Genomic DNA, 25,976 nt, shown 5'->3' with positions numbered 1-25,976 from the left:
TGATAATCTGATATCAGCAGGATACTTGAATGCTCCAAAGAATTTTTTTTATTTTTGTTACTATTACTTTCTACAGTTGGTATTGCCATGTCAGTACACATTCCGACAACAGACCTTTGGACAACGGTATATATCAATTCACTGGATTACTGCACACACTGACTGTAATTATTATCAAATGACCGAACTGTTCAATTTTCTCACCCAATGGGATTCCCACTTAATATTTCCTGGAACTTGGCATAGTTGAAGGCACCCAAAAATTATCTGTTGGCATGACATATTTAGCAGTATAAACGTGATGTATGGATTTTAAATTATTCTCTTTGTCAAAAATAGTCAAAGCTAAGTTCACTGACTGTTGATTATCATTTCCCTTTTAACTGGTCCTAGTCTGATCAATATGTTTTTATTGCAAATTTCATGTTGCTTAAGTGTATCACAGCAAGTGTGAGGCCCTTGTTATTTTAAGAACTAGAACAATGATAAAAATATATGGTGGTGGGTGTGACCACTGCTCAAAAGACGGGTGGCAAAATTATAGGCTTAAGTCAGAAGATAACATTATTGTATGCTTCGGAATTTCTTCAATATTTCATGGATTTAAATGAGAAAAAAATCTTAAATAATAAATATTAAAAATATATATTCCTTTCCATGCATGCCCTCTTTTTTATCCAACTTTTTTTCAGAAAGGCCAAAATCAGAAATCCAATTACCAACCATGTAAAGCTATGTTGAAAAATCTGGTCTTTGCACAAGACTGTGGCAGTTAGTATTGATTGTGATGAACAACAGGGTCCTCATCCTGTGGGGGAAAATCTCATGTGGTGTTCAAAAAGCCTATCACTACAGACCCCCTGTAATTACCACACCACAATATCCAATGGGAATTACAATCTTTTCTGGTTAAAATTGTAATTTGTGCCATTTTAATCTAACAATCTATTGTTAAAATAAAAGGGAGACCTGAAAAGTAGTTCAATTTCGTATTTTTGATGTTTGAATATTAACAATTTTTATCATTCTTTTTAAATTCAGTAAATGAGGGGGGGGGGGGGCTCTGAAACTAGACTCAACATTTCAATCTCATCAGTGATTCTGCTGCTACAAAAATGTGTAGTGCTTCTTTTTTCTTTTTGGAAAAGAGTGACCCAAAGATTACAAATAATGATAATCAAAGGAAGTAATTAAGTAACCAATGTATCTGTAGAAATGCATCCATTCATTTCCTTTACTACCACAGGACTCCTCACAGAACAATACTAAGTTCATTTAATATTCAATACAGGGCTTCTGATGTTGGGGAAGTGCATTAACAGTGTATTCAGTAAAGTCGGCAAAGCCCATTAACTGTATATTTATAACAGTCTGCGGATACCATTTTCTTCTTTTTGCAGGAAATGAAATTTCCTACAGACTGACATTAAAGCAAAAATGAATGTCTGACATAGTCAAAAATTTTTTAATTTAGATACAAATAGAAGATATTAAAGGAAGTATGTTTTTGAGATTCCTTGTCCTACAAACTCATTTATCTAGTAATAACAACTTTTTATGTTCCTGCCAACCAGGCCAAGAAAACTGAGATCATAATCCTATATTTACCAAGAAATAGATGTTAAAGTACAATTAGCTTTTACAATGTCTCACTTGATTCCGCCTGTTCAGTGCCTGGTCATCAAGTGTCCTATGGTCAGTGAATGGTCACCAAGTGTCCTATGGTCAGTGTGACTGGTCAACAAGTGTCCTATGGTCAGTGAATGGTCACCAAGTGTCCTATGGTCAGTGACTGGTCACCAAGTGCTTATGGTCAGTGACTGGTCACCAAGTGTCCTATGGTCAGTGACTGGTCACCAAGTGTTCAATGATTAGTGACTGGTCATCAAATGTCCTATGGTTAGTGACTGGTCACCAAGTGTCCTATGGTCAGTGATTGGTCATCGTGTGGTCATCAGAAGACAGTTCCAAGAGCATCAAACCAGGCACACAAGGAGCCGTCCTGAAGAGTTATCTCTTTAAATTTGCTAAATGGCATCCTGAAATAAAGAAGAAACAATATAGCCAATTTCTTTTTTTCCCTTAATCCACAAATGTTAAGATTTGATCATGCAATGAAATGTTTTTAATGCCAGGGGCAAAATTTTGATTTCAGAAAAGGTTGCAAATTGCAAATCAGAATAAAATAGGTGAAACTACCTTAAAAAAGAAAAAAAATCATTCTTTATTGAATAATCATTCATTTTAAAGAGAGAGGATTACTGCTATAAAATTACCTGTGTCCATCTAGAAGCTTTGCCATCTTAAAGATGTTGTCCACCATTTCTTCTATTGCATCCTGGGACATTGCTTCCATCACTGGCCACATTGTCTCCCTAGATAAGACAAAGATGTTCAAATAAACAACAAACCAACATTTTTACTCACTGTCATCTGGCAATTGGTTTGAAATTAGAAGACATTTCATAGATAAACCATCTTCAATGACAACACATGGCAAATGAATCATTTATTAAAATCAATTTATTTCACTGCCATTGACAATGGCACACAAAATGTCTTATTCTGTGGCAAGTTGCAACCTTGAAATCTCATTCAAGAGTTTTTACTGACATTTTAGAATGAAATTTGTAGAGGGACTTTAAAATAACCTACATAAAGACATGCATTTTACTTTAATATTCCCAACACTTTTTACACCCACAGTATATGCTATGCATTGCTTGCCCGAGTTGCAATGGCTGCTTTGATATTATTTGTCATTTTATATAGATAAAAACATTACTTCAGGCCAATACCCACCTTCCTCCTGGGTTCCCGGGAAATGGTTGTTTACTAGGGATGTTGTTGTTTGTGCTCTCGATTGGAATAGGGGCACTGAACAGAGCTGACACTGGCTTGCCAGAACTGTCATCGAAGTTTGCCATCTAGAGTGTGAAATAATATGTTATATTTGTTTTATTTGGTTGAACTTTTCTTTGCTGAATTGTGTTCAAGTCTGCTATTTCATTATGGTATTTCAGATCTACTGGTGAGGAGTAAAAACATAAATACTTATTATAAATCAGATATCACCATGCTGTCTTCACTTTCTTTTTCTTACCATGACTTTTAAATAATCCAAAACGTGAACATAACTATATCCAGTTCACCACAAATTCTAAGGTTGATAATCATGTTATCAATTTTTTAAAAGATGTCTTAATATATATGGCATTCAGACTCAAGTGATATATTCTACGTACCATCTCCTCCTCACAGGCCTTGACTACATCTCGCACTAGTTCTATGGTTATGTTGAAATAAGCCTGAAGAATATGTTCGAATAATGCTAACATTATCATATTATTATAGTCTTAAATGAACAATAGATAACGATCCTAATTTTTCACTTAAATCTATGTTAGGCCCTTTTCCTATTGCATGGTATTCTTATCGGTGTTGCGACAAGGTGTCTGAACATAACTTGTTGATACAGATTAATATATCACACATTGGAAAAGTGGCCTTTAAATGACTGTTATTCTAGCCAATTTGAAACTCACTTCAGCTATCATTTTTCTATTTTGTCAAGTTTATATTTTTCCACTGAATTAGTCTTAAATGTGTAGATATAGCACGTTTTCATTCTTTTTGATCAAAAAATAATATAATATTTAATTTAGAATTGAATGAAAAGAAATTGTTATTGCTTAAATATGATGTGATATGAATAATTATGTTCCCAAGTAAAGGAAAAACTATTTTATTAGCCAAACCTTGAACATTCTCCTAAGGTTTTCCTTGCTGATGGACCCTTTGTTTTCCAAGTCATAGCCTTCAAAGGCATCTAAACATAAACATTTACAATCAATCAATCAATCAATAAATAAATAAATAAGATCTCTAAAAATTAGCATCCAAGTAATATTTCACCTTTTACTCAATTAATTCATTTTTCATTACATAAATCTTACATAAATAGGCTACCAATCCCACAAATTTATCTTTATTTAGCAAATTTAGTCTCTACCTTTTACAGAGTACAGAGTATAATACCAGGGGTGTTAAATGCGAAAAAAAAAAAAATTAAAATAAGAATGTGATGTGAAATAATTATCACTTTCTCCATTCACTTACAAGGCAGCTTGTCCATCTTGGTTCCCTTAACCAGTATGGACATCCCAGTGACCATCTCATGAAAGTCTATGTACTTGTCATCATTACGATCATAAAACTGAAATTAGTCGAGTAAGAGAAAAACTACAATAAATAAATTAAATTAAATGGATAACTCATAATCAATTCATTTTAAAATTATGTTAATTTTGGATTTTACAAAAAATCAGCTGGAAAAAAGACAAGTAGACAGACTGAGAGACAGATAGATATATATAAGATAAATAAGGTTATATTGTTTTTTTTTTCTTTTTTTATGTCTTTGATATTGATATTGGACGACAAAATCCCTTTTCCTATGATAAGACTTTGCCTGCTGACGAGTACGCCATGACCTTACCTTAAACATCCTGTCCATTACCAGGTTTTTAGTGGACGCAAGTGGACCGAGGCACTGGTCGAAGACATCCCTTGTTATCCCCCTCTCTGTTGTACACAGGGACTTATACTGGTCGTACAGGGACTCCAGCTCATGTTGGTCAACTGAAGATTTACATCAAAGAAAAGATTATTTTTTAAGTTTGCAGAGGGTACACAATCACACACAGCAGAAGAGAGAAAATGCACTTCTATGTTAAAAGCCTAAATCTAGAACAGAGGGCATTAAATGAAAGAAAAAATCAAAAATAAGTAAAAAGAATCCATTTAATATCATGTTATCAATAATTATCCAAATGAAAACCTAAGCATCAAGCAAATGTTGAAATAGACCATTAACATTAACTGCTGTCAGCTTTTTTAAATATTGTCACCTTTATCATGAGCTGTGCCAAGGGAAAGATACCAGTACTTACATAAAGTCTCTTTTTTAAAAATGGATATTTCTTCTTTGTTAAGTTTCACAACATTATATTCCTTTCCTGGAAAAAGAGCGGTAAAACATTAAGAGTTTGTTTTCAGTTATTTTATGATGTTATGTGACCCAAGTATTGAAACTGGCCAGCTCTGAAGACATACATGCATTCAAACCAAACATTAAGCAGGCAGCAGTGCTGAGCAATAAAATATCATTAATTGACTACCAGATGGCAGCACAGTTTCAAGTATCAAAATATCTATTTGGCCAGCAGATGTCAGCACTATTGTCAATATATATAAAGATATATACTTCTTCATTCACAAACAGGTAATCCAATTACCAATAAGAGAATGATAATGCACCAATATTATTATTATTATTATTTTTATTATATTTTATTCTACAAGGTCATGATTATTTATGTACCAGTACAGAAATAAATTGAAATTGAAATTGAACATATATACCTGGATAGAGGGGTTTAAACAAAGGCATCCTAGGGTTGGCAAGAGGTGGTAGAGGGATGCGGATCTTGATGAATAAATGGGTTTTGTTGTGTAAATCTTTGGGTTCACATCTCTCACAGACGTCATAGTCGATACAGTTGGCACACTGAAACACAACATTTATATCAATCCAGATGAAAAAACAATTGCATTTAAAAAGAATTCCAAAGTAAACAATGAAACACAATTGCACAAATCATGTAAAACTATAAAACTATTCTGGTCCTCAACATGTAAACATATTTTTCTTACTTTTTAATTATAGTTCGTGTACAAAATGTACTAAGTATTTTTTTCTATTGGGAACAGAAAGTTATCACTTTCCTACATAGTGTAGCTACTGAATAATACAAGCACCTGGAACCTGTGTAGCTAATTGTAGTGTTCAACTACTTGGTTATAATATTGTGATGACTTATGAGCACTAATTTGATTATACGATGCACCACATGACTCGCGTATGAATAAATTGAAATAAAAGAAGTTACGCTTACAAGAATTCATAATGTTACCTGCTCTTTATTTTTGACAATTTTTATCAGTCATAATCAGGCCCTACGGTGTCATCCACACGCGATTGCGTGTGTGTGTGTGTGTGTGTGTGTGTGTGTGTATGTGTGCATGTGTGTGTGTATACGATGCTTCTAGACAACTCACTCACCTTGAACCTGGTTCCACACACAGGACTCTGGCCACAGAGGTTACACGTGATCCCCCTGTGAACATAGCCATCTGGATGCAAGACAAAATACTTTCAATTTTATACTTATACAAAGCTTATGATGAAAGGTTCTTCCAACAACAGCTAAAAAATCAGAGTTAATAAGCTTCCACTAAATGTTGGAAGAACTTACATTGTTAAAATTTCTCTACTCTTGTTTCAAAAACTTATAATAATGTCTTTCAAAAGCACATAATAAAACCTGTGTCATACCAAGTCTCCCCTGATCTTCTGCTATGTGATACAGAAGGTGAAGCAACGCCTGCGCCTCTCCTTTCTGAGATTCTGGGAGAACTGGCATCAATCCATCTGCATGTCTGGGAGGCGAGTTAAGTATATGCAGTGTTCTTGAAGCCTGTGGAGATTCCATCATGCTCTCAGAAAGATCTGAAATTTTTATTTAACTTAGTTATTACATTCACGTTTTTTTTATTCAATACAAAAGAGCAATAGTAATCTTATAACAAATATTGTGAACAATGTTTAAAGGCCCCACTGTAGTTTGAATTTTAAAATGTCAGAAAGGTCTTTGTGCTTGGCATTTATTTCCCTATGACAGTAACAGACTGGGCACATACCAGTTAAACTGTTAATCTACTTACTGCTGATACTTTCAAAGTTTGACATGAACCTGACTTTATTATCCCACATTTTATTTCATCATACATTCATCATTTTCATTTCAAAAACATCTCACTAGTATTTTGTCCCACAATATCCATTTCCGTGTCCAGCGGCTCTGTACGTGGATTCCCTCTCTGTTGACTATGTATATGCGTGCGTCTATAGTAACAATATGCCTGGTAGGTGAGAAAGACAGAGGCAGCCCCTGCTAGGGCCCCTGCAGCCATGCTTTGAAACTGCTGAGAACCAAGTCCACCTGGCATGGCTGGAATATAGACAGTGGACAAAATGTGTTTAAATGTGTGTGTGTATTAATGAATTATCTCTTGTACTTAATGAAAACATACCCTCACTAAGTTTAAAAGTATGACTAGTGAGTTAATCACGAGAACAACAAAGCAGAAAAGATGGCAATTGAGAAACTTACTTCCAAGATCAATTTTCGTCCAACAATGTTTTCCCACCAATAAATTTATCTGGTCAACAGGTGTCGCTGTAACCAAAAAAACTTAACGTGGACTTCCTGTATTTTATCTATGTCTGAATATAGTTAGACATTTTAATCTATAAATCCCTCTATATCATAACAAATTACAATCGATGAAATGGGAAATGAAAAGTTTAAGTATGAATTTCTCGTTTTGGTCTATCTTGTCTTGGCACATCGCCATCTTTAAGAAACTGTGAAGATTACATATGATTGTGAATGATCTGCCCAAAATACTGGTTTTCATTATACTTCCCGGTATTACATTAATCGAAACAAGATATTGAAGTTACTGATATAAAATTTAGTGTGTGTAGATTCCTAATGACAGGAAAGTTCGGTGTAAACTCTGTGGCCTGAGATGACATTTAATGTTTGGCTTGAGATGACATATTACGGTCAGCTTGTAGCCTGATAGGATACTGCTGCAAGCTACAGCCAATACATTCACTTCAAGGGAGAAGGCCAAAATGGCTGCTAGAATTTTGAAAGCCGTAAGTATTTAATGTCTTACAAACCACTTGACAACAATTTTAGAGAACGATTTAACATTGAAAACAATTTTGATTAACTTAATGTAATAATATGTCATAATAAAGTGAGATGCTAGTTAATTATAGTGAATTTTTAAAAACAATTTTGCCCATAATAATGCTGTGCCACGGTATTTTGTTCATGCCTTTGTGATAAAAGTTCTACTTTGACTATGGAAACAATTTAATATTCTGTTTTTATACTATATTTCAGTCAACTGGCCTTACAGGTCTACCTGTATCACAAAACCCAAGAAAGGTATGTATCGATTTGTATGTCCTTACAGTAGTTGATGTACTAGTAATTTGATTTACCAAATCTTGAAATAAAGTCATGTCACAATGGTTTTAGTACATTAATTGTACACAATACATTATGATTATTATAATTTATTTGCTGCTGTCAAACTTAAAAACAGTTTGATCAAATCAATATTTTTAACAATAGTAATCAGGCTGCAGTAATTCAGTGCCCTTGACAGGTCATTGATATGACTTACTAGTACTGAGGAAAGTACAGATATTTATCTATTTTCAAGTACCATTATCAATACTTCTAGCCTTTATGCTGTTCTTATACAGATGTAAATTTAAGCATATTAACTGAGTTGCATATAATTTTTATGATTATTACTTTATTTTGCAGATGTTGTTGCATCTCTATGGTTTGACCTTTGAATCACTGGAAAAAATGCCAGCCAGTGCCGCATATAGAAAAAACACAGAAAAAATTTTAAAACATAGGGTAGATATAGTTAAATCTGTAAGTATATGTGAGGTTTTTCAGTCATTTACTGGCTCTGATCTTCTTGGTGTCATCTGTGTTTAAGTTGGTATAAGATTTAAACTTCCTAATCCAACAGATGTACCCATCAATGTAAACTTGAAAATCTGACCGTCTTCCGGAAGACCCAGAAGACGGCCTAAATCCGCTCCTGGTTTGCATCATAACAGCTAGCTCAATATATCTTGCACCTGGAGCTCAACAAACTTTTATTTCGTAACATAATATGCATAATATAAATGAATTTAGAAATAATTCTAATGTGGTAGTAAAAGCGAGGTTGGGGAGGACATTTTAAAGAACTTAGTTATTATTATTATTATTTTTAGTGGTAATTTATTATAGTAATCAACTAGAAGTAGTTACTGTAGTAGTAACCTTATAATTTAAAAGTTATGGTTAGCCATGATAATTATGCTGACATAAGTTTGGGTGTTGTTATACACTTGCTTTCTGTCTTATGTAGGGAACAGTAGATTGCTGAGGTTCCAATAGGACAATATTTATCTTCATTTTATTTCAGACTGAAGACATCATTCAGATAGAAAAGAAAATTAATTGTGGTCAAATAGAAGAAATTATTGTACAGGTAAGAATGGGCTTTTAGGCAGCAATCATGCATTTTATTTGTATTTATTTGCAGTCCTTAATTAATTTTACACAAGTTCATGATCGTATTTAATGGAGAAAAATGTTATCCAGATATTTTAGATAAGTTTACTTTTAGTCAAGTAGATTGTCTTAAGCATCTGGTAGAATTTGATAAGCAAGCTAATGTGTTATGTCTTCTGTCCTGGAATATAAATTGATAAAAACCCACTCTTGATTATAGCAAAGGCACACATTTAGGACTGAAAACAAAAAGGTTTATGCGTTGTATTTCATTATGTGTTTCTGAGGAAAAAATCTAGACTTTGACAAAATAGTAAGACATTGAAAAAAATTTGATCAGAGAGTGTTCTTTGATTCTTATGTCAGAGTGCAGTTATGACGCAGTTTTAAGTAATTAAACAAAGCACATTTTCAAACTCTGAACCTCTGTACAAAATTTGTAACAGTGTTTCATGTACATATCAGTTTTATTTTGTCCATTTTTTTTCTTTTGTTCTTTAGGCAAAAAATGAACTATCACTTGCCAGGCGTATGTTAATATGGCAACCATGGGAACCACTCCTAGGAGATGCTCCGAAGGATCAGTGGAAATGGCCTATTTAACAAATAAAAGTCCACAAACTGGGTTCATACAATTTTTTTTTTTTTTAATGTGTAAGTTAGCAGCAGAACTCTCAGATTCTGGTGTGAAGGGAATCATGGAAGAGCGGACGCTTCCTACCTTCAGAAACCATAAAGGTTAACAGAACAGTTTTCAACATGGCCATAAAACCTGAGATCTATTTCTTAAGAGCAGTATGTTTGTTTGAGGATGCAGAAAACTGTAATCTCTAGCTTTCATTTTATAGCAAGGATTATTTTTCACCCTGTTTGCACGTAATGGTTACCTCAGGAGAACCTGTTTGGTGCACAGTATGAAGTACTATGTGAGCTACAGTAATGAATGTTGCTAAGCACTCTACATGATTAGTATTAAACACTGTGTTTGTTTTATTAACTGCATTGTTTTCTTTTTAAGCTTTCCTAAATGCATGTGGTGGTTTACACAAGACCACAGAGAAACACTGAAAGACATTTTATATTTCTCTTGGAGGACAAGTATTAGATTTTCCAACACCAAAATATTTTCCAAATGAACAATGTTAAATTCCAAAATATAATTTGCTGTCATGCCTAGCCACAAAGAGGATATAATAACTTAAGGCTTCATTCACATGGAAAGTCTATTTTCTAAATTCTATTTTCTATTCGCGGTATGTTTAGTGATCACGGTCTGTGCCCTGAATATCCCGCGGCGTAATTACTGGCAGCGCGAGCCAGATACGTATACAAAGCTGTAATTAACTCTCGGCTGTGCTCGGAGGAGATTCTGATACCTTTACTTATGCGCAGTAGGAATTCAGCAAGTTCATGGCGACCGCGATTGCTTTGAAATATGTGTTTGTCGATTTTGTGCATATTTCGCGTCTGTATGTTTATGAATATCCCGCGGCTGTATGTTTATGAATATCCCGCGGTGTAATTACTGGCAGCGTGAGCCAGTTACTTATACAAAGCTGTAATTAACTCTCAGCTGTGCTCGGAGGAGATTCTGATACCTTTACCTTTCCATGTGAATGAGGCCTAAGGCTTCATGGAGTACATCTGCCAAACATAGTCCCTCGAGCAAAATAATTTGCTTACAGCAGTTTTTATGACTGTGTGATTCTGTTGCTTGAAAAAAAAATCCTCTAACCTCTGCAATACTAGTTAATAGTCAGCAACATGGCATTTAATAACTTAGGCTTCATTCACATGGAAAGTCTATTTTCTAAATTCTATTTTCTATTCGCGGTATGTTTTGTGATCACGGTCTGTGCCCTGAATATCCCGTGGCGTGATTACTGGCAGCGCGAGCCAGTTACTATACAAAGCTGTAATTAATTCTCGGCTGTGCTCGGAGGAGATTCTGATACCTTGACGCATGCGCAGTAGTATCTCTAAGCTGTGGAGTTCATCGGTTTAGGTGTGACGATTCAAACATACAGACGCGAAATCTGCACAAAATCGACAAACACATTTTTCAAAGCAATCGCGGTCGCCATTAACTTGCTAAATTCCTACTGCGCATGCGTAAAGGTATCAGAATCTCCTCCGAGCACAGCCGAGAGTTAATTACAGCTTTGTATAAGTAACTGGCTCGCGCTGCCAGTAATTACGCCGCGGGATATTCAGGGCACAGACCGTGATCACTAAACATACTGCGAATAGAAAATAGAATTTAGAAAATAGACTTTCCATGTGAATGAAGCCTAAATCTCCTGACGAAACCAAAGAAAAACTTTTTGTAATAGATTTAACTGCAGAAGCAAATAATAATATTAATAATAATAATAAGAGGAATACCAAGAGGAAAAGGTTTGATAATATATCAAGTTGTAAAATAAAAACTAGATTGTAAAGCTGGCTTATATTCAAACGGGACAGCTCCGAAAAATATTTAACAAAAAGGTTTTTTGAGAATATAATCTAATCAAACGTAGTCACTCTGTAAATATGAAAGCAAAAATATGGTTTGAAACTTGTAGGTTGAATGTCGCCGAAAATTCGGCAACTTTCATAAAAACAATTATCCTTTTTAACCAAGGAAAGCCACTCGAACAATCGCAAATAAAATCAAAATAGGGCCTGCAGGGTAGACATGTGTTGAACGACATCTGTCGAACGCGACTGTATGCACAAAAATGGTGATCAGAAGAGGAAGGGAAATGTATAGACGGAAATGTATATATGTTTGAATATTAAAAGCCATTCCCATATCTCATTTAAACATGAACCGGCAATAGTGTTATGTTTAGCTATAAAGGGGATATAATACCTTGAGGCTTCAGGATCCGCGCACCATACATTCCCGCGAGCCAAACACTATTTAATATGACACGGCATACATAGTCAATTTTATAACACATTTCTCCATATTCACATAGGAGTTGCGTGAGCATATTGCATGGAAAGTTATCTTTTCTTCAATCAACGTCTGCAAAACTAGTTAATCGTCAGACACGTGACATCTAATAACTTGACAGTAATCTCCTGACGCAACCAAATTTGAAGAACATTTTGTAATAATTGTCATCGCAGAAAAAAAAAGTAGTAGACAGGAAAACTTGGAAGAAAAGGTAACTCGAGTCTGAACTTTCAATTGCATTATTATTTTCAAAAATGAGAAAGAGGAGTTCAACTCAGGCAGTTTCTGCTATGGTACTTGCAGTCGTGTGCATTGCGGTTTATACTATTTTCATTATGCTGAATTCTTATAGTAGAGGCACTACCTTCCATCATTTATTGAAAAAAAATAAGAAAACAATGATATTTGATGGGCAATTTAAACATGAAGTGGCCCAAGTACATCAGATGGATGATCTTGCGGATGAACACGACTGGGTAAGAAATGGCATTGCTGAACTGGAACAGCTAGAACGTGCTTGGTCGAATTTCAACCCGCAGACTGATTTCAAAAGTGATTTCTGCCATGCCAACAACAATACTAGATACAAGTACAATTTCAATGTGACAATGTCTCACAACCATATACTGTACATTTACATAGAAGAAAGAAAACGGGTGTCGGAAAAAATGACCGTGTTGTCATCCGGGGGAAGTAATTTTCGAATTGAGGTAACAGGTAATGAATCCATGGTGTGTCCGGTGAGAGATTTCTTTAATGGAACCTACGTCGCTTATTGTGATGTTCATTCTAGTATACAAGGTACAATATACTTAGACTACACGGACTTTGAAGCGTTCAGGCACCATGATACTAAAAGAAAACGATTAAAAACTTTTCCCTGTAGAATCCACAAAAGGATATATGGGTTTCACTATGATTACCCCGAAAAATCGGTGAAACAGAAGATAAGATCAGAAACCAGAAACTGTTCTAAGGCAAACATCAAGAATTACGTTAATGGACGCTGGTGGAAACTTCAAGGAGGGTGGAAATGGGGAACTAAAAGCAAATGCATTTTCGAGTTCATGAGTGAGGCAGACCTTTGGAAATGCTACAAGAGGAAAACCACTTTTAGAATTTTTGGAGATTCACACCTTAGATATCTCAGTAATTACTTGAATCAGCTATTGTCGCAATATAGGCATATTTCACCGTATGCATTTCACATTTCCCCTGTTGTAAATTCCGCTCACCTTCATGTTTCCCCTGTTTTAAATTCCACTCACACCGTTCAAAACCGAAAGGAAATTATAGGTCTAAGCAATATTATATACAAATGGGCTCCCCTTGCTTCAGATTGCGAAAAAGCAATTAGTTCACTTTCTTCTAGATTTCAAAGCAAGCAGGCTACTAGAAATGATGTGGTTTTAATGGGGTTTGGGATACATGAATTAGTGCATTATAATCCAAATGCCTACAGTTTTATAAAATATGCTATTGGTCATTTTGGGGACTTCCTAGACAGTGTGCGGGAAGATCCTAAAACTGCAAACATCCGTCTAATATATCTAAATATTTTGCCGAGAATTTTGGGTGAAAGGGATGGGAATGATTACGTGGTTGCGGCGGTCAATGAAATCATCAGAGCAAAGATGTTAAAATACGGTATAATAGATGGATTTTATATTCTAAACCCAATGAAGTGGAATGATTGTGACAAATCGCATTATCTATGTCCAGTGCATAATGACCCAAGCAAATATAAAGGCCATCCTGGAATGATACTGGCCCATCTTTTGTTCAGAATCATGTGTGATATGTAAAATACATGACCATACAATGTGTTGTCAATAGCTCTTTGATAAAGATTTAAATATGTCCTTTTTGGTGTCAATTCTGACGGCAAGGCTGACTATCTTTCATAATAAATATGTACTTAGCCTATAGTAATTTTAATGTTGTCAGCTGACAAGAAAAAGTGTGATCTGCGTAAAATGCTAAGATGGTTTCACTCTTGCATGGAATAAAACTATACTTATATTTATTGAAAAGAAGAGGATAGCGTGTGTACATTGTGAAAATATACTGCTCAAAGAAGTTAAGAACACTTAGAAAAGCAGACATTAGAAAAGAATGTTTGTTTAGATATTCCATAGTATATTACTTAGCATTACAACTTTATTGTTTCAAACATTAAGAATCTTGATGCGTGTTCGCAACATTTACCACTTCATGGGACATTTGCAAGAGTGCAAAATTTATTTATTATCGTGCGGCACCTAAGCCCAATTTTATTTTATTCACTTTTCAGTTGTCTGAGTTTATTGCATAGAAAATTACGCTAAAGTCCGCAAAAGTACATGACGTCAAGAATGAGACATTTTACAAGCTTTTTTCCTGACGTAGTCAAACGTTGGAAACATTACGTAGAAAAAGCAACAGGGAGACAGGAAAAGTTGGAAAAAAAGGCATTCATCAATTATCCCGTAAAATAAAAACTGAACAGCTAAGCTGGGAGTTATAATTATTGAAGCAAAAAAGAAATACCTTATATTGACATTTGTAGGGCGAACTTTACCAAAATACAAACGCGCGCGCGTTTTTGGAAGCATAATCTGATCAAGTGAAGCCTTTTTCGATTACAAATTAGTACATAAAAATTGGAACAAGGTACTTGTGTGATGTTGAGCTATAAAAAAGGACATAATGCATTGCGGCTTCATGAGGTACTTCCCAGAAACATGGTCCTTAGGACCAAATAATTTGTTTACAATAGGATGCTGCATACAGTCAATTTCTATGAGGTGTGTGTATATTGCTTGAAAAAAATTCTTCTCACCTTTGCAGTACTAGTTAATAGTCAGCAACGTGGCATTTAGAGAAACTTAAGTTAATCTGCCGACAAAATCAAATTAAAAAAAAACCTTTTTTAAAAAAATTTTCATGTCATCGCAGAAGCAAAAAATACACGGAATACCTAGAGAAGAATGTTATGTTAATACATCATGTTGTAAAATTAAAACTAGATTGGAAAGCTGGTAAATATACAAACGGGAAAGCAGTGAATAAAATTTCACAAAAAATAATAAAATAATAATAATAATAATAATGAATAAAAAAAAAAAAGTTTTGTGCAAATCACCTGATCAAACGAAGTCACAGTAAACATGAAAGTAAAAATATGGTTTCACCTTGTAGGTTGAATGTCGCTGAAAATTCAGCAAATTTAATAATAATAAAAAAAAAAACAACGATCCTTTATAACCAAATCAAGCCTCTCAGAAAACTGAAAAAAATATGGCCTGGAAGTTGTAGGGTTGACAGATTTGTCGAACGCGACTATAAGGGCAAAGACAGAAATCAGAAATGGAAAACATAGACGCATGCAGTTTGCACTGCATTTCTATCGCTCCATTTTAACATAAACTGGCAATAGTGTGATGTCTAGCTATACAGGGGATATAATTCCTTGAGGCTTCATAATCCGCACATCATACCTTCCCGCGAGCCAAACACTATTTATTATATGACACGGCATACATAGTCAATTTTATAACACATTTCTCCATATTCACATAGGAGTTGCTTAAGCATACTGCATGGAAAGTTATCTACTTTTCTCCAATCTACGTCTGCAAAACTAGTTAATCGTCAGATACGTGACATCTAATAACTTGACGGTAATCTCCTGACGCAACCAAATTTGAAGAACATTTTGTAATAATTGTCATCGCAGAAAAAAAGGAGTAGACAGGAAAACGTGGAAGAAAACGATACTCGAGTCTGAACTTTCAATTGCATTATTCTTTTCAAAAATGAGAGAGGGGAGTCCATCTCATGTAGCAGTTTATGTCATTGTACTTGCAGTGGTACACATTGCAGTATATACTCTTTTTGATTTTGCTGAACAATAGAGGCATTACCTTCAGTCATTTATTTTAAAAAAAGCTCCACATTTTAAGAAAACAATGATATTTGATGGGCAATTCAAACATGAAGCGGTCCAAGGACATGACAGAATAATGTAGTGGATGAACGTGACAGGGGTATTCCTGAAAAGGAACAGCTAGAGCGTGCCTGGTCGAGTTACAACCCTAAAACTGATATTAGATGTAAACATTGCTGTACCGACAACAATGCGACATACATGTGCAAGTACAGTTTCAACGTGGCAATGTCGAACAACCATATACTGTATATTTATATATAGAAGAATGAAACGGGTATCGGCAAAAAAGACGAAAATTCGAAAAAGGTAATAGTGTGATGTTAAGCTATAAAAATAATATGATGCATTACGCCTTTACGTAGAATATCCCCGAATCATATCCCTTCGGGCTAAAAAATTTTATTACAATCGGATGCTGCATGTTTATTGCTTAAAAACTATCTTCCCACCTCTGCAATTCCAGTTATTATATAGTCAGAAACGTGGCATTTAATAAGTTGGCGGTAACTTGCTAAAGTTACCAAATAAGAAGAGCATTCTGTAATAATCGTCATCGCAGAAAAAAAGTAGCAGACGGAAAACTTGGAAAAAAGGATACTTTTTTAATCTTTCAGTTGAATTATTCTTTTCAAAAATGAGAAAGAGGAGCTCAGATCAGGCAGTTTATGCTATAGCAGTCGTGTGCATTGCGGTATATACCGTCTTCATCATGCTGAACTTTCACAATAGAGACATTACCTTGCATCGTTTATTAAAAAAAGCTCCACCTTTTAAGAAAACAATAATATTTGATGGGCAATTCAAACATGAGGCGGTCCAAGAACATCGACAGAATGATCCAGTGGATGGACGTGACAGGGTGAGGAATGGTATTTCTGAAAAAGTACAGCTAGAACGTGCCTGGTCGAGTTGCGACCCTCAATCTGACGGCAAAGGGGAACATTGCCATATCGACAACAATGCGGCATACAAGTACAGTTTCAACGTGACAATGTCGAACAACCATATACTGTATATTTATATAGAAGAAAGAAAAAAGGTGTCGGCAAATAAGACTGTGCTGTCATCCGGGGGAAGTAATTTCCGAATTGAGGTAAAAGGAAATGAATACATGGTGTGTCCGGTGAGAGATTTCTTTAATGGAACCTACGTCGCTTATTGTGATGTTCAGTCTACTATACAGGGTACAATATACTTAGACTACACGGACTTTGAAGCGTTCAGACACCACGACAACGAAAGACGCCATCATCCAAACAGAATTCACAGAATTATACACTCTTTTAATTATGGTTCCGTCGGGAAATGGGGATCGCAGAAAGAGAAGACAAAAAGATACTGTTATGTAACCAACATTGCGGAATACCTCAGTGGACGCTGGTGGAATATTCGAGGACGGTGGAAATGGGGAACTAAAACCAAATGCATTTTTGAGTTCATAAGTGAGGCAGACCTTTGGAAATGTTACAGTAGAAAAACCACTTTTAGAATCTTTGGAGATTCACACCTTAGATATCTTAGTATTTACTTGAATCAGCTATTGTCGCATTATAGGCATATTTCACTTGATACAGTCCATGTTACCACTAGTGTAAATGACATGAACCCCAGAGAGAATCGAAAGAAAATTATAGGGCTAAGCAAAGTTGTATTTAAGTGGACCCCCCATGCTTCCCACTGCGAAAAAGCAATCCGATCACTTTTCTCGCGATTTGACAAAAAGCCCGCCACCAGAGATGATGTAGTTTTAATGGGGTTTGGGATACACGAATTAGTGCTTACAAACCAGAGTGCCTACAATCTTGTAAAACATTCTCTTCCCCATTTTGTGGACTTCCTACGCCATGTTAGGGAAAACCCTAATATAGCAAACATCCGCCTTATATACATAAATATTCTGCCGAGGGTTTTGGGCCAGATGGACGGGAATGATTACATGGTTGCAGCGATCAATGAAATCATCGCAGAGAAGCTGGTAAAATACGGTGTAGAAATAATAGACGGTTTCAATATTCTTAACCCAATGAAATGGACCCCATGTGATGAAGCACATTTTCTATGTCCAAAAAATAATGACCCAAGAAAATATGAAGGTCATGCTGGAATGACACTGGCCCATCTTTTCTTCAGAATTGTGTGCGATTTGTAGAATACCTTGGTAACCCTCTATTTCCGTGTATTATATGTGTCATCGATAGCTCTTTGCTATAAATGAAAAATAAGTTCTTTTGGGTGTCAAATGTAACGACGAGGCTCACTCTCGTAGGGTGCATTCAGATAAACACATCGAATTTGCTGGGTCGGTCCAACTCTGCAGGGCAGGGATTCTCAATAGAGTGAAATCAGTGTATTCAGCCTTATCAGTACAGGATAATTATTACCCCTAGCTCCTTGAGGAGACGTGTTAGACAAGCAATCACTGGTGGTACTTTAGAAAGAATCCTCCCGGAGTTGAACCAAACCAGCAAGCAAGATGTAATTGTGAATCTGAATGCGGTCTTATTGAAAGCATGCAGTTAAGTTTTCCTCTCAGATAGTTATCCTCTCAGATAAGGTAATTCTTTTCAATAGGCTGTGTTATTTCAGTACCTAAATTATCTGTATACAATGTCTTGGGGGGAGGGAGGGGGGGGAAGGGGGGGGAGGCATCGCACCCGCGGACCCCCCTTCGAATAATCCTGGATCCGCCCCTGTGTACACGCTATAGTAAATACAAGAGTTTTTCAGTGACTGATGGACAAAAGATAATACGTAAAATGGTCAGTCCGGTCAATCTGATGAACATGCATGTTAGGTCCAGTAACTGATCGACTGCTTGCTGTCAGGCTTGAAAATGACCACGATTGTTGGATGGTTTCAAAAAAGAGCCAGCGGCAACGGCAGCACAAGTTGGGACTAAAATGCATGCAAGCATGCCCGTGTCCAGTGCTAGGCTTTGGCCTAAAAAATATATAGCCAGATTACTGTTATCTTTGATCGACAAGAACAGACAGACTGGGTCCCTAGCCTCTGAGAGTACCCCAAAAAGATAATGTTGGTAATAATAATTGATCAAAAATCATATCAAATTTCCAATTGTTTTTATTTCATCAAATGTTTTACATGTCTGTTAAAAATATCATAGTAAATTTTAAAATTGTATATTATTCACTTTACTTAATCTCTAGATGCAGTTCTTACAAAATAGTAAATATGCTGTAGAATAAAAATGAACTCTACAAGAACATATTGCTTTTTAATATCCCAAAACAAAATGTCTAAAGACACCAAAACTTTAAATTGTATAAAAAATAATTCATGATGGGTCTTTTGATTATGCAAACAGAAGTTCAGGATTATGTAACAATTCCAAAAAGCAAATCTTTCAACTTATCTGAAGTTGTTAAAGTGATTTAAGCCAGGGTTTTGAATGCATTCTAAGAGGATGAATGGCTTCCTGTTGAACTTTTTCAGGACAAATATAACTTTTGAATTTAAATTGGCAGATAAATTACCTTAATCAATATTGCAAAAATTGATAAATAAATAAAATAATAATAATAATAAGCATATTCATTGTCTCCTATTAAACCTCATTAGTCTGCCATCTTAAAAAAAAAAAAAAACATGCTTAAGGTTGGTAAGTAGGAGGAAAATGCTGCTTATCCAAGGAAAATTTGTTAAATATGAGTTTTAACAGCATTTCCATCACAGATATTCTAAGGGAATTGACCAAAAATTGTTAATTTATATTTGCAAATGCATGTATAATATTAAAAGCACAAATACTGAAGTATTTACCATAACTTATCATTGGCCCCATACATTGATACATGTAGGTCACTTCATACATGTAAGTAGCCTAACTTGCAAAACTTGAACACCGGGTAGACAAAAAAGTTCTTTTTTTAATGATGAAAATATTACTGTAAATAACTATCATTTCCATTTTATACTTTAACTGTACCAAATATGAGTGACATGATTCACATTTTGTACAGCAAAACCTCATGCAGTATGATATTCCCTTCTTCACACATTTTATATTGATAACTTTAATTGGTAATGAATAGTATGGCACTTAATATGAAAAATAAATGTACTGTACAAAAGATAGTGCCCAACTTAAACACCTGCTGGTTTCATCTAAAGACAATTCTTTTCAAATTTTCAAACAGATAAATGCCAAGAAATAATGTCACTACAAATAATCTTAGTCTAGACTGATGAACCTATTAATTTGTCCACCTTCTTGACACATTTGGTTTGTATGCAAATTGGAAGTCCATGATCAAAGATGTAAAGAAATGGAACCCATTTCATAAGAGTTGATTTCAGGACTTCTTAATTTCCCCAGATGTTACAGATTATACTGTTTAGCCCAGGAAAATCTGGTAAGTATGATTTTTTTTCTTGTGAAGTTTTATCTAGTCACCCCCTTTTTTTTTGACACATTATGTTCAATGTCACAGATAATTTTTCTTCCTAATAAAATCAACAAATTTGAAAATGCCCACTTAAAATTTCCAAACATATAATGCTCATAAGTATATAATATGATAGAACTGAAATTTTAATCCATGCTCCTCAGTGCCTGGATTGATCACTTTAACTAAAAAAGTTGTCATTTTCTGTGATCTGTAAGTTGCACAGAGTTTGAAAAATGCTGCAGTGCACAATGTACAACTTCTCAGACATTTTTTTCATAATGTTATTTACAAAGTCTTTAAGACAATATTTGATATTTGATGCTCATATGACATAAATAGGAGTATATGCTTTAAGCTACATTTAAAATTAATATCACCCCTCCATAGCTATAAGCTATGAATTGCATGGTTAACACAATATCAATATAAAAAATAAGATCACTTTTAAAGCAATTAAGCCATCACTTATTAATAAACTGAGTACTGAACAGTGATGTACAGAATAAATATTGTTCAGTACATCCCAATTAAGATCCACTTGTTGTTTGGTACATGAGTAATAAATATACTTACTATATCACAGAGCCCATAACCAAATTTAAAAAACTTCCTTTTCACTGACAGATTTTCCACTTAGAACCCATTACTATTGATACAATATATACATATGTACACTAACTATACAGAGGAACTAAATATACCATTACTTGTGTATGCTATCCTTCAATAAATACATTAATTTTCTGATATTGATCTTAAGTACATGGCATATTTACAGATAAAGAAATATATTCTTTCTAATGTATCATATCACATTTGTATAATTTCAGTAAAAAATCTCTAAAAAATGAAAGAAATCCTGTAAATCCCAGCTGCTTTCACATACAAGAAAACATTGGGTCGGGAAGTGACATTAGCAGATTATCATTCACATAGAAAACCTGTTTTGAGTCTTTACAGGCGAGTTGCTGTCCTTCCATGAATACATAATATACAAATACATGTACATGTTCATCAATATGAATAAATTAAACTCTCCTAAAATAAATGAGAGAGTTCAGTGACTGATGTACAATGTTAAAAGTTTGTCTACTAGCCATGTATTGGCATTGTTATCTCATACATCAGTATTCATTTAAATATTGTTATATGCCCAGTGTTTGTGGATATGAGCACTGTTCTTTCATTCAGTCTTTCACACACACAAAGAATGATCAATCAAAGGCCATAATTCACTGTACAATTACACTGAGATCAAGGAATTAATAATATACAAACTGTGATATGTGTTGATGATTCCAACCTCTGTATTATTTTTGATAAAACACGTATATATACAATATTTATAACACAATTACACACACATACACTGATGCTGTACAAGTAAAAAAAAAAAATTCCAAAATACATGGTTCTCAATCTCTTTACAAAACCAACTTTTTCAAAACCCACTGACAGGAAAATCCATGTACATGGCCTCAGAGTTACTATTTATTTTACTAGTAGCATAAGTCAAATACAGTAATTATCCTCATGGTTTTCTATCCTACATGTTTATTTAAAAAAAGTCGGAGAAACAATGCCTCACAATGCCTCTTAAAGAATATCCCTCTTCTTCCTCCACTTTAACAAATAAATCCCAGGACTTTGAATTATGTGATACAGAGGATTTCCCAAACTGGTTGCAAGCTTTTTTGCTGATGCTGCAATCTTCCATATCAATTCTATAGGAATCTGTCGATGAATTGAATATGGATAGTATGGTGTCATTTAATTGTGTATTATTGCAATACCTAAATGAAAAATGTCTGGGCAGATGCATGTTCTTAAATGACTCGACATTGATCCCTGTTTGCTTATTCCTAATCCCATTGCATGAAAGATATGTAATGTCACTTTCTTTTTTGCAAATATGACTCAGAAACAATTGAAGATCTTCAACAGTTTCCCATGTAAGGAATACCATCAAATCTTTGCATTTGCTGATACCTTCAGCAAGGTCACTTTTTACCTGCTTTGAATCAATCAGGCTTGTGTCTATGTCAACCTTGTATAGTCTTTCAGGTTTATACTTTAACAGCCTAGCAAGGACCCAAAAACAAGACCGTGGGGTCCTTGATGTCTGTGGGTCCCAGGATGGCTGTGGGTCCAAGGGTGACTTAGATTCAGCAGTAATATCACTCATATGGTCATATGCCATAACTTTCATAATCTCTGACATGCTTTCTGCTACTTCTCCAGCATCATTCAAGGTGGAGACACAGGCTTCATATAAACAATGAAGAATTAGCACAATGGAAGGATCATTTAAACTCCAAGATGAAATTCCAAGAGGATGTTGTCCATCTGACCCTACAGGTAAAGTCTCAATGATGGATTGCTGGACACAGAGGAAAAATTCTTTTAGTCTAATGAAGTCCCCTCTGGTAGCCAAAAGTCCAGACAAAGTGATCAAAAAAATATCTAACTGCCATAATGAGACAGATATATTTGGGTCCAATGCAACAGAATTTCTACTTCTGAGAAGATTTGGAAAATGGAGAAAACACTCCTCAAAGGCAACATCAGTCATGTATTTGGCTGCAAGGAAAAGCTTTATACTTTGGTGAGGAAATGAAATAACTTTCTTCTGTTCTCGCACTGTGCCAATGTCACATTCCTGCAAGAGACCCTTTCTTAATACAAAATCTAACATACTATCCTCATCCTCAGCTAAATATTCTGTACCTTTCACCAGTGCATCCCAAGAATACTTGCACAATATATTCAATGTGGGGGCAATTTGGTCTCTTGGTTCCAAAACCCTAACCATCATATCATCTACGAGATTAGAAAACAAATTTGCCAAACCTTGTACCTGAGATACTACCGGTAGTAATCTTCTTTCTTTTCTGCCCATTTCTCTAGTCACTTTCTGATGAGCACTATGGTAAGACATGCACAACAGTAAACAAAACAAGGGGCACTTTGCTAAGTCTGCCACAACAGTGTTTTTCTCTATTTTCTCAATCAAGTCTTCAAATACTTGCTCACTGACTTTGGTGCTTCGAGCATAGTTTTTTACAAACTGTACTGATTTACCTTTGATGGGGTCAAAGCCATTGTTGTAACAAACATGAAAGTCACAAAAGTCACGCAGATGCCTATACTGCAGGGGTCTAGACGTAATAACAACTGTAGATCTACAGTATCGCTCACCTCTTATCAATTCCAAAATTTCACCACCACTATGTTTATGCAACAAATTTTCATCAGCATCAACAATGAAAAGGACATCTTCCTGGCATCTTTCTATCATACGCATAATGGACTGAATTTTTTGCTTTTCAATGGGTTTTGAGAATAAATGGTTTAATTCAAAGATATGTTCCTCTATTGACTTTTCTACATCTATGTTCTGCAACAAAAAAACATACTGAAATTTCTCCACATAGTTCTTGGTCTCAAGCTCCCTACTGCCATCAGTGTGATAGTTATACTTCCGGTCTCTCATGTAGTAAGCCCAGTCCAAGGCAATCTTGGAGGCAAGTACAGTCTTTCCACTACCGCTCTGACCTTCTATTAGAATTCTTGTTGGAGGAGCTGGCAAATCAACCACATGGTCAAATATCTGGCGGTGGGACATGTGATCCCTAAAACACAAAGTTATAGAAATGACTGCTATCACTTTGAAATCCCCCTTCACAGATTTCAGAGTGTGTTGATCTGTATATGTGTGTACATGTGTGTGTGTGTTTGCATTTTCTGGCTCACAATACTGAATGTATCATTCTGAGTGTGTGTGTGTGTGTGTGTGTGTGTGTGTGTGCAAATCGTTGCACTGGTATCTGGACTTGATCTCCAAAATTTGGTGATGACCCCAATCTTATTCTGGACATGAAAAAATTCTAAAATCTAAAAAAATATGCCCATAGCAAAGGGGTACGTATAAGGGTGTGCATGGCAGAAATGATGTTTTGAAAAGACATCAAGGAGGCAGATGAAGATCTAGATATATATAGATCTAGTTACTACTTCAAAACTTAGACCCCATTCAGATGTAGTTCAGAAGAGATGCCTCTGCTTCCCGATGGTCTCCCGGCCTCCACAGGCACCATTGCTGCAGGGGCCTAGCAAATAAACCTCAGAGCAGAGATTTAACCCATTTAAAGGCGCGTGTGGATTGAGTCAGGGAGACCATCATTCAAGAATTAGCCCCATCGCTTTTGAACCGTGGTCAGCCACATTTAGTTGGTGGATCCGTAAGAACTCCATTCCGAATGGGGCCTTACAGTGTTGTCTTTCACTTCATTATAATTCCTTGGTGGACAATTGGTATAATAATTTAAAAAATGGTGCACAGTCCCTAAGGAACAGTGACTTTCTACATTCAAAAATATCTTCAGGAGAACCATGGATGGGCTAGAAAACAGGTTCCTCAACTTTTGTCACATAAGTGCAGGGACAATAAACAAACAAATACTACAAAATTAGGTTATGCAAAATAACACTGGGTAAGGAAATAATTTTAAAACTCATAAAAAATTCTGACTATCATGCAGTAAGAACCTAGCTATCAGACACAATACAGAGCCTGGGAATTTCTGTTGATAAAGTAGTTTTAAGGACTGTGTTATCTATAGATGAGAGCTCTCAGTGCCCAGCTTCCAGTGGATTTATTTTTAAGGGTTATTTTATGTATTTTCAAGGGCTGGATGGTACTGGTACTAAGAAAATGGCCCTCACAAATAACCTTGCTGTTTATGGGGAATGACTTTGAATTTTGTAAATTACAGAAAAAAAATCTATTTATTACAGTACTCATGTACATGTAAATGCTAATCACATAGAAATCAAAGCAAATTTCAAAATATATACATATATACACCACCACTATGTTTATGCAACAAATTTTCATCAGCATCAACAATGAAAAGGACATCTTCCTGGCATCTTTCTATCATACGCATAATGGACTGAATTTCTTGCTTTTCAATGGGTTTTGAGAATAAATGGTTTAATTCAAAGATATGTTCCTCTATTGACTTTTCTACATCTATGTTCTGCAACAAAAAAACATAATGAAATTTCTCCACATAGTTCTTGATCTCAAGCTCCCTACTGCCATCAGTGTGATAGTTATACTTCCGGTCTCTCATGTAGTAAGCCCAGTCCAAGGCAATCTCGGAGGCAAGTACAGTCTTTCCACTACCGCTCTGACCTTCTATTAGAATTCTTGTTGGAGGAGCTGGCAAATCAACCACATGGTCAAATATCTGGCAGTGGGACAGGGAGTAGGTCAATCTAGTTGGATCCATCTAATTTCTGGGAATGGGGTCTATCATTATCATATGCGGATGGCAACACAATAGCTACATCTAGCTCTGATCTGGATACCCTAAAACAGGATCTTCAAGCAGACTCAGAAAATGCAATAGACTTGTTTTACATCAAATGAAATGGAAGCAAATCCAGAAAAGTTTCAA

The 25,976-nt window shown here is 35.3% G+C and overlaps 2 protein-coding genes across 2 annotated transcripts; one reads left to right on the top strand and one right to left on the bottom strand.

Moving 5' to 3' along the window:
• Positions 1–697: 697 nt before the first annotated feature.
• Positions 698–7,345, bottom strand: LOC106172026 (uncharacterized). Its single transcript, XM_013552602.2, has 13 exons — positions 7,236–7,345; positions 6,882–7,073; positions 6,398–6,571; positions 6,125–6,195; positions 5,425–5,569; positions 4,953–5,018; positions 4,499–4,641; positions 4,120–4,216; positions 3,759–3,829; positions 3,246–3,308; positions 2,803–2,927; positions 2,277–2,375; positions 698–2,039 (listed from the first exon to the last, which is right to left on the bottom strand). The coding sequence occupies exons 2-13, from the start codon at positions 7,069–7,071 to the stop codon at positions 1,955–1,957; spliced, it is 1,329 nt and encodes a 442-aa protein (XP_013408056.2). The 5' UTR covers positions 7,072–7,073; positions 7,236–7,345; the 3' UTR covers positions 698–1,954.
• A 313-nt stretch (positions 7,346–7,658) lies between these two features.
• On the top strand, positions 7,659–10,221 carry LOC106172035 (NADH dehydrogenase [ubiquinone] 1 alpha subcomplex subunit 5). The gene is made up of 5 exons (XM_013552613.2): positions 7,659–7,789; positions 8,043–8,087; positions 8,475–8,591; positions 9,136–9,201; positions 9,726–10,221. Exons 1-5 carry the CDS (start codon positions 7,766–7,768, stop codon positions 9,825–9,827), a joined length of 354 nt encoding a protein of 117 aa, XP_013408067.1. The 5' UTR covers positions 7,659–7,765; the 3' UTR covers positions 9,828–10,221.
• The last annotated feature ends 15,755 nt before the right edge of the window (positions 10,222–25,976 follow it).

This window comes from Lingula anatina, chromosome 6 (genome assembly GCF_051362555.1).
Source record: "Lingula anatina isolate TDL-2025a chromosome 6, LinAna3.0, whole genome shotgun sequence".
Taxonomy (NCBI): domain Eukaryota; kingdom Metazoa; phylum Brachiopoda; class Lingulata; order Lingulida; family Lingulidae; genus Lingula; species Lingula anatina.
Note: the sequence above shows the minus strand (reverse complement) of the source record. Positions and strands in the feature narration are given on the sequence as shown.

Excerpts from the sequence above, each read along its gene's own strand:
- LOC106172026 (XM_013552602.2), bottom strand. The coding sequence starts at position 7,071 with ATGCCAGGTGGACTTGGTTCTCAGCAGTTTCAAAGCATGGCTGCAGGG. Across the intron at positions 6,572-6,881 it reads TATTGTGGGACAAAATACTA|ATCTTTCTGAGAGCATGATG; the intron begins GTGAGATGTTTT and ends TAAAAATTTCAG. Across the intron at positions 5,570-6,124 it reads TGTGTGGAACCAGGTTCAAG|TGTGCCAACTGTATCGACTA; the intron begins GTGAGTGAGTTG and ends GTTGTGTTTCAG.
- LOC106172035 (XM_013552613.2), top strand. The coding sequence starts at position 7,766 with ATGGCTGCTAGAATTTTGAAAGCC. Across the intron at positions 8,088-8,474 it reads TATCACAAAACCCAAGAAAG|ATGTTGTTGCATCTCTATGG; the intron begins GTATGTATCGAT and ends TTTATTTTGCAG. Across the intron at positions 9,202-9,725 it reads TAGAAGAAATTATTGTACAG|GCAAAAAATGAACTATCACT; the intron begins GTAAGAATGGGC and ends TTTGTTCTTTAG.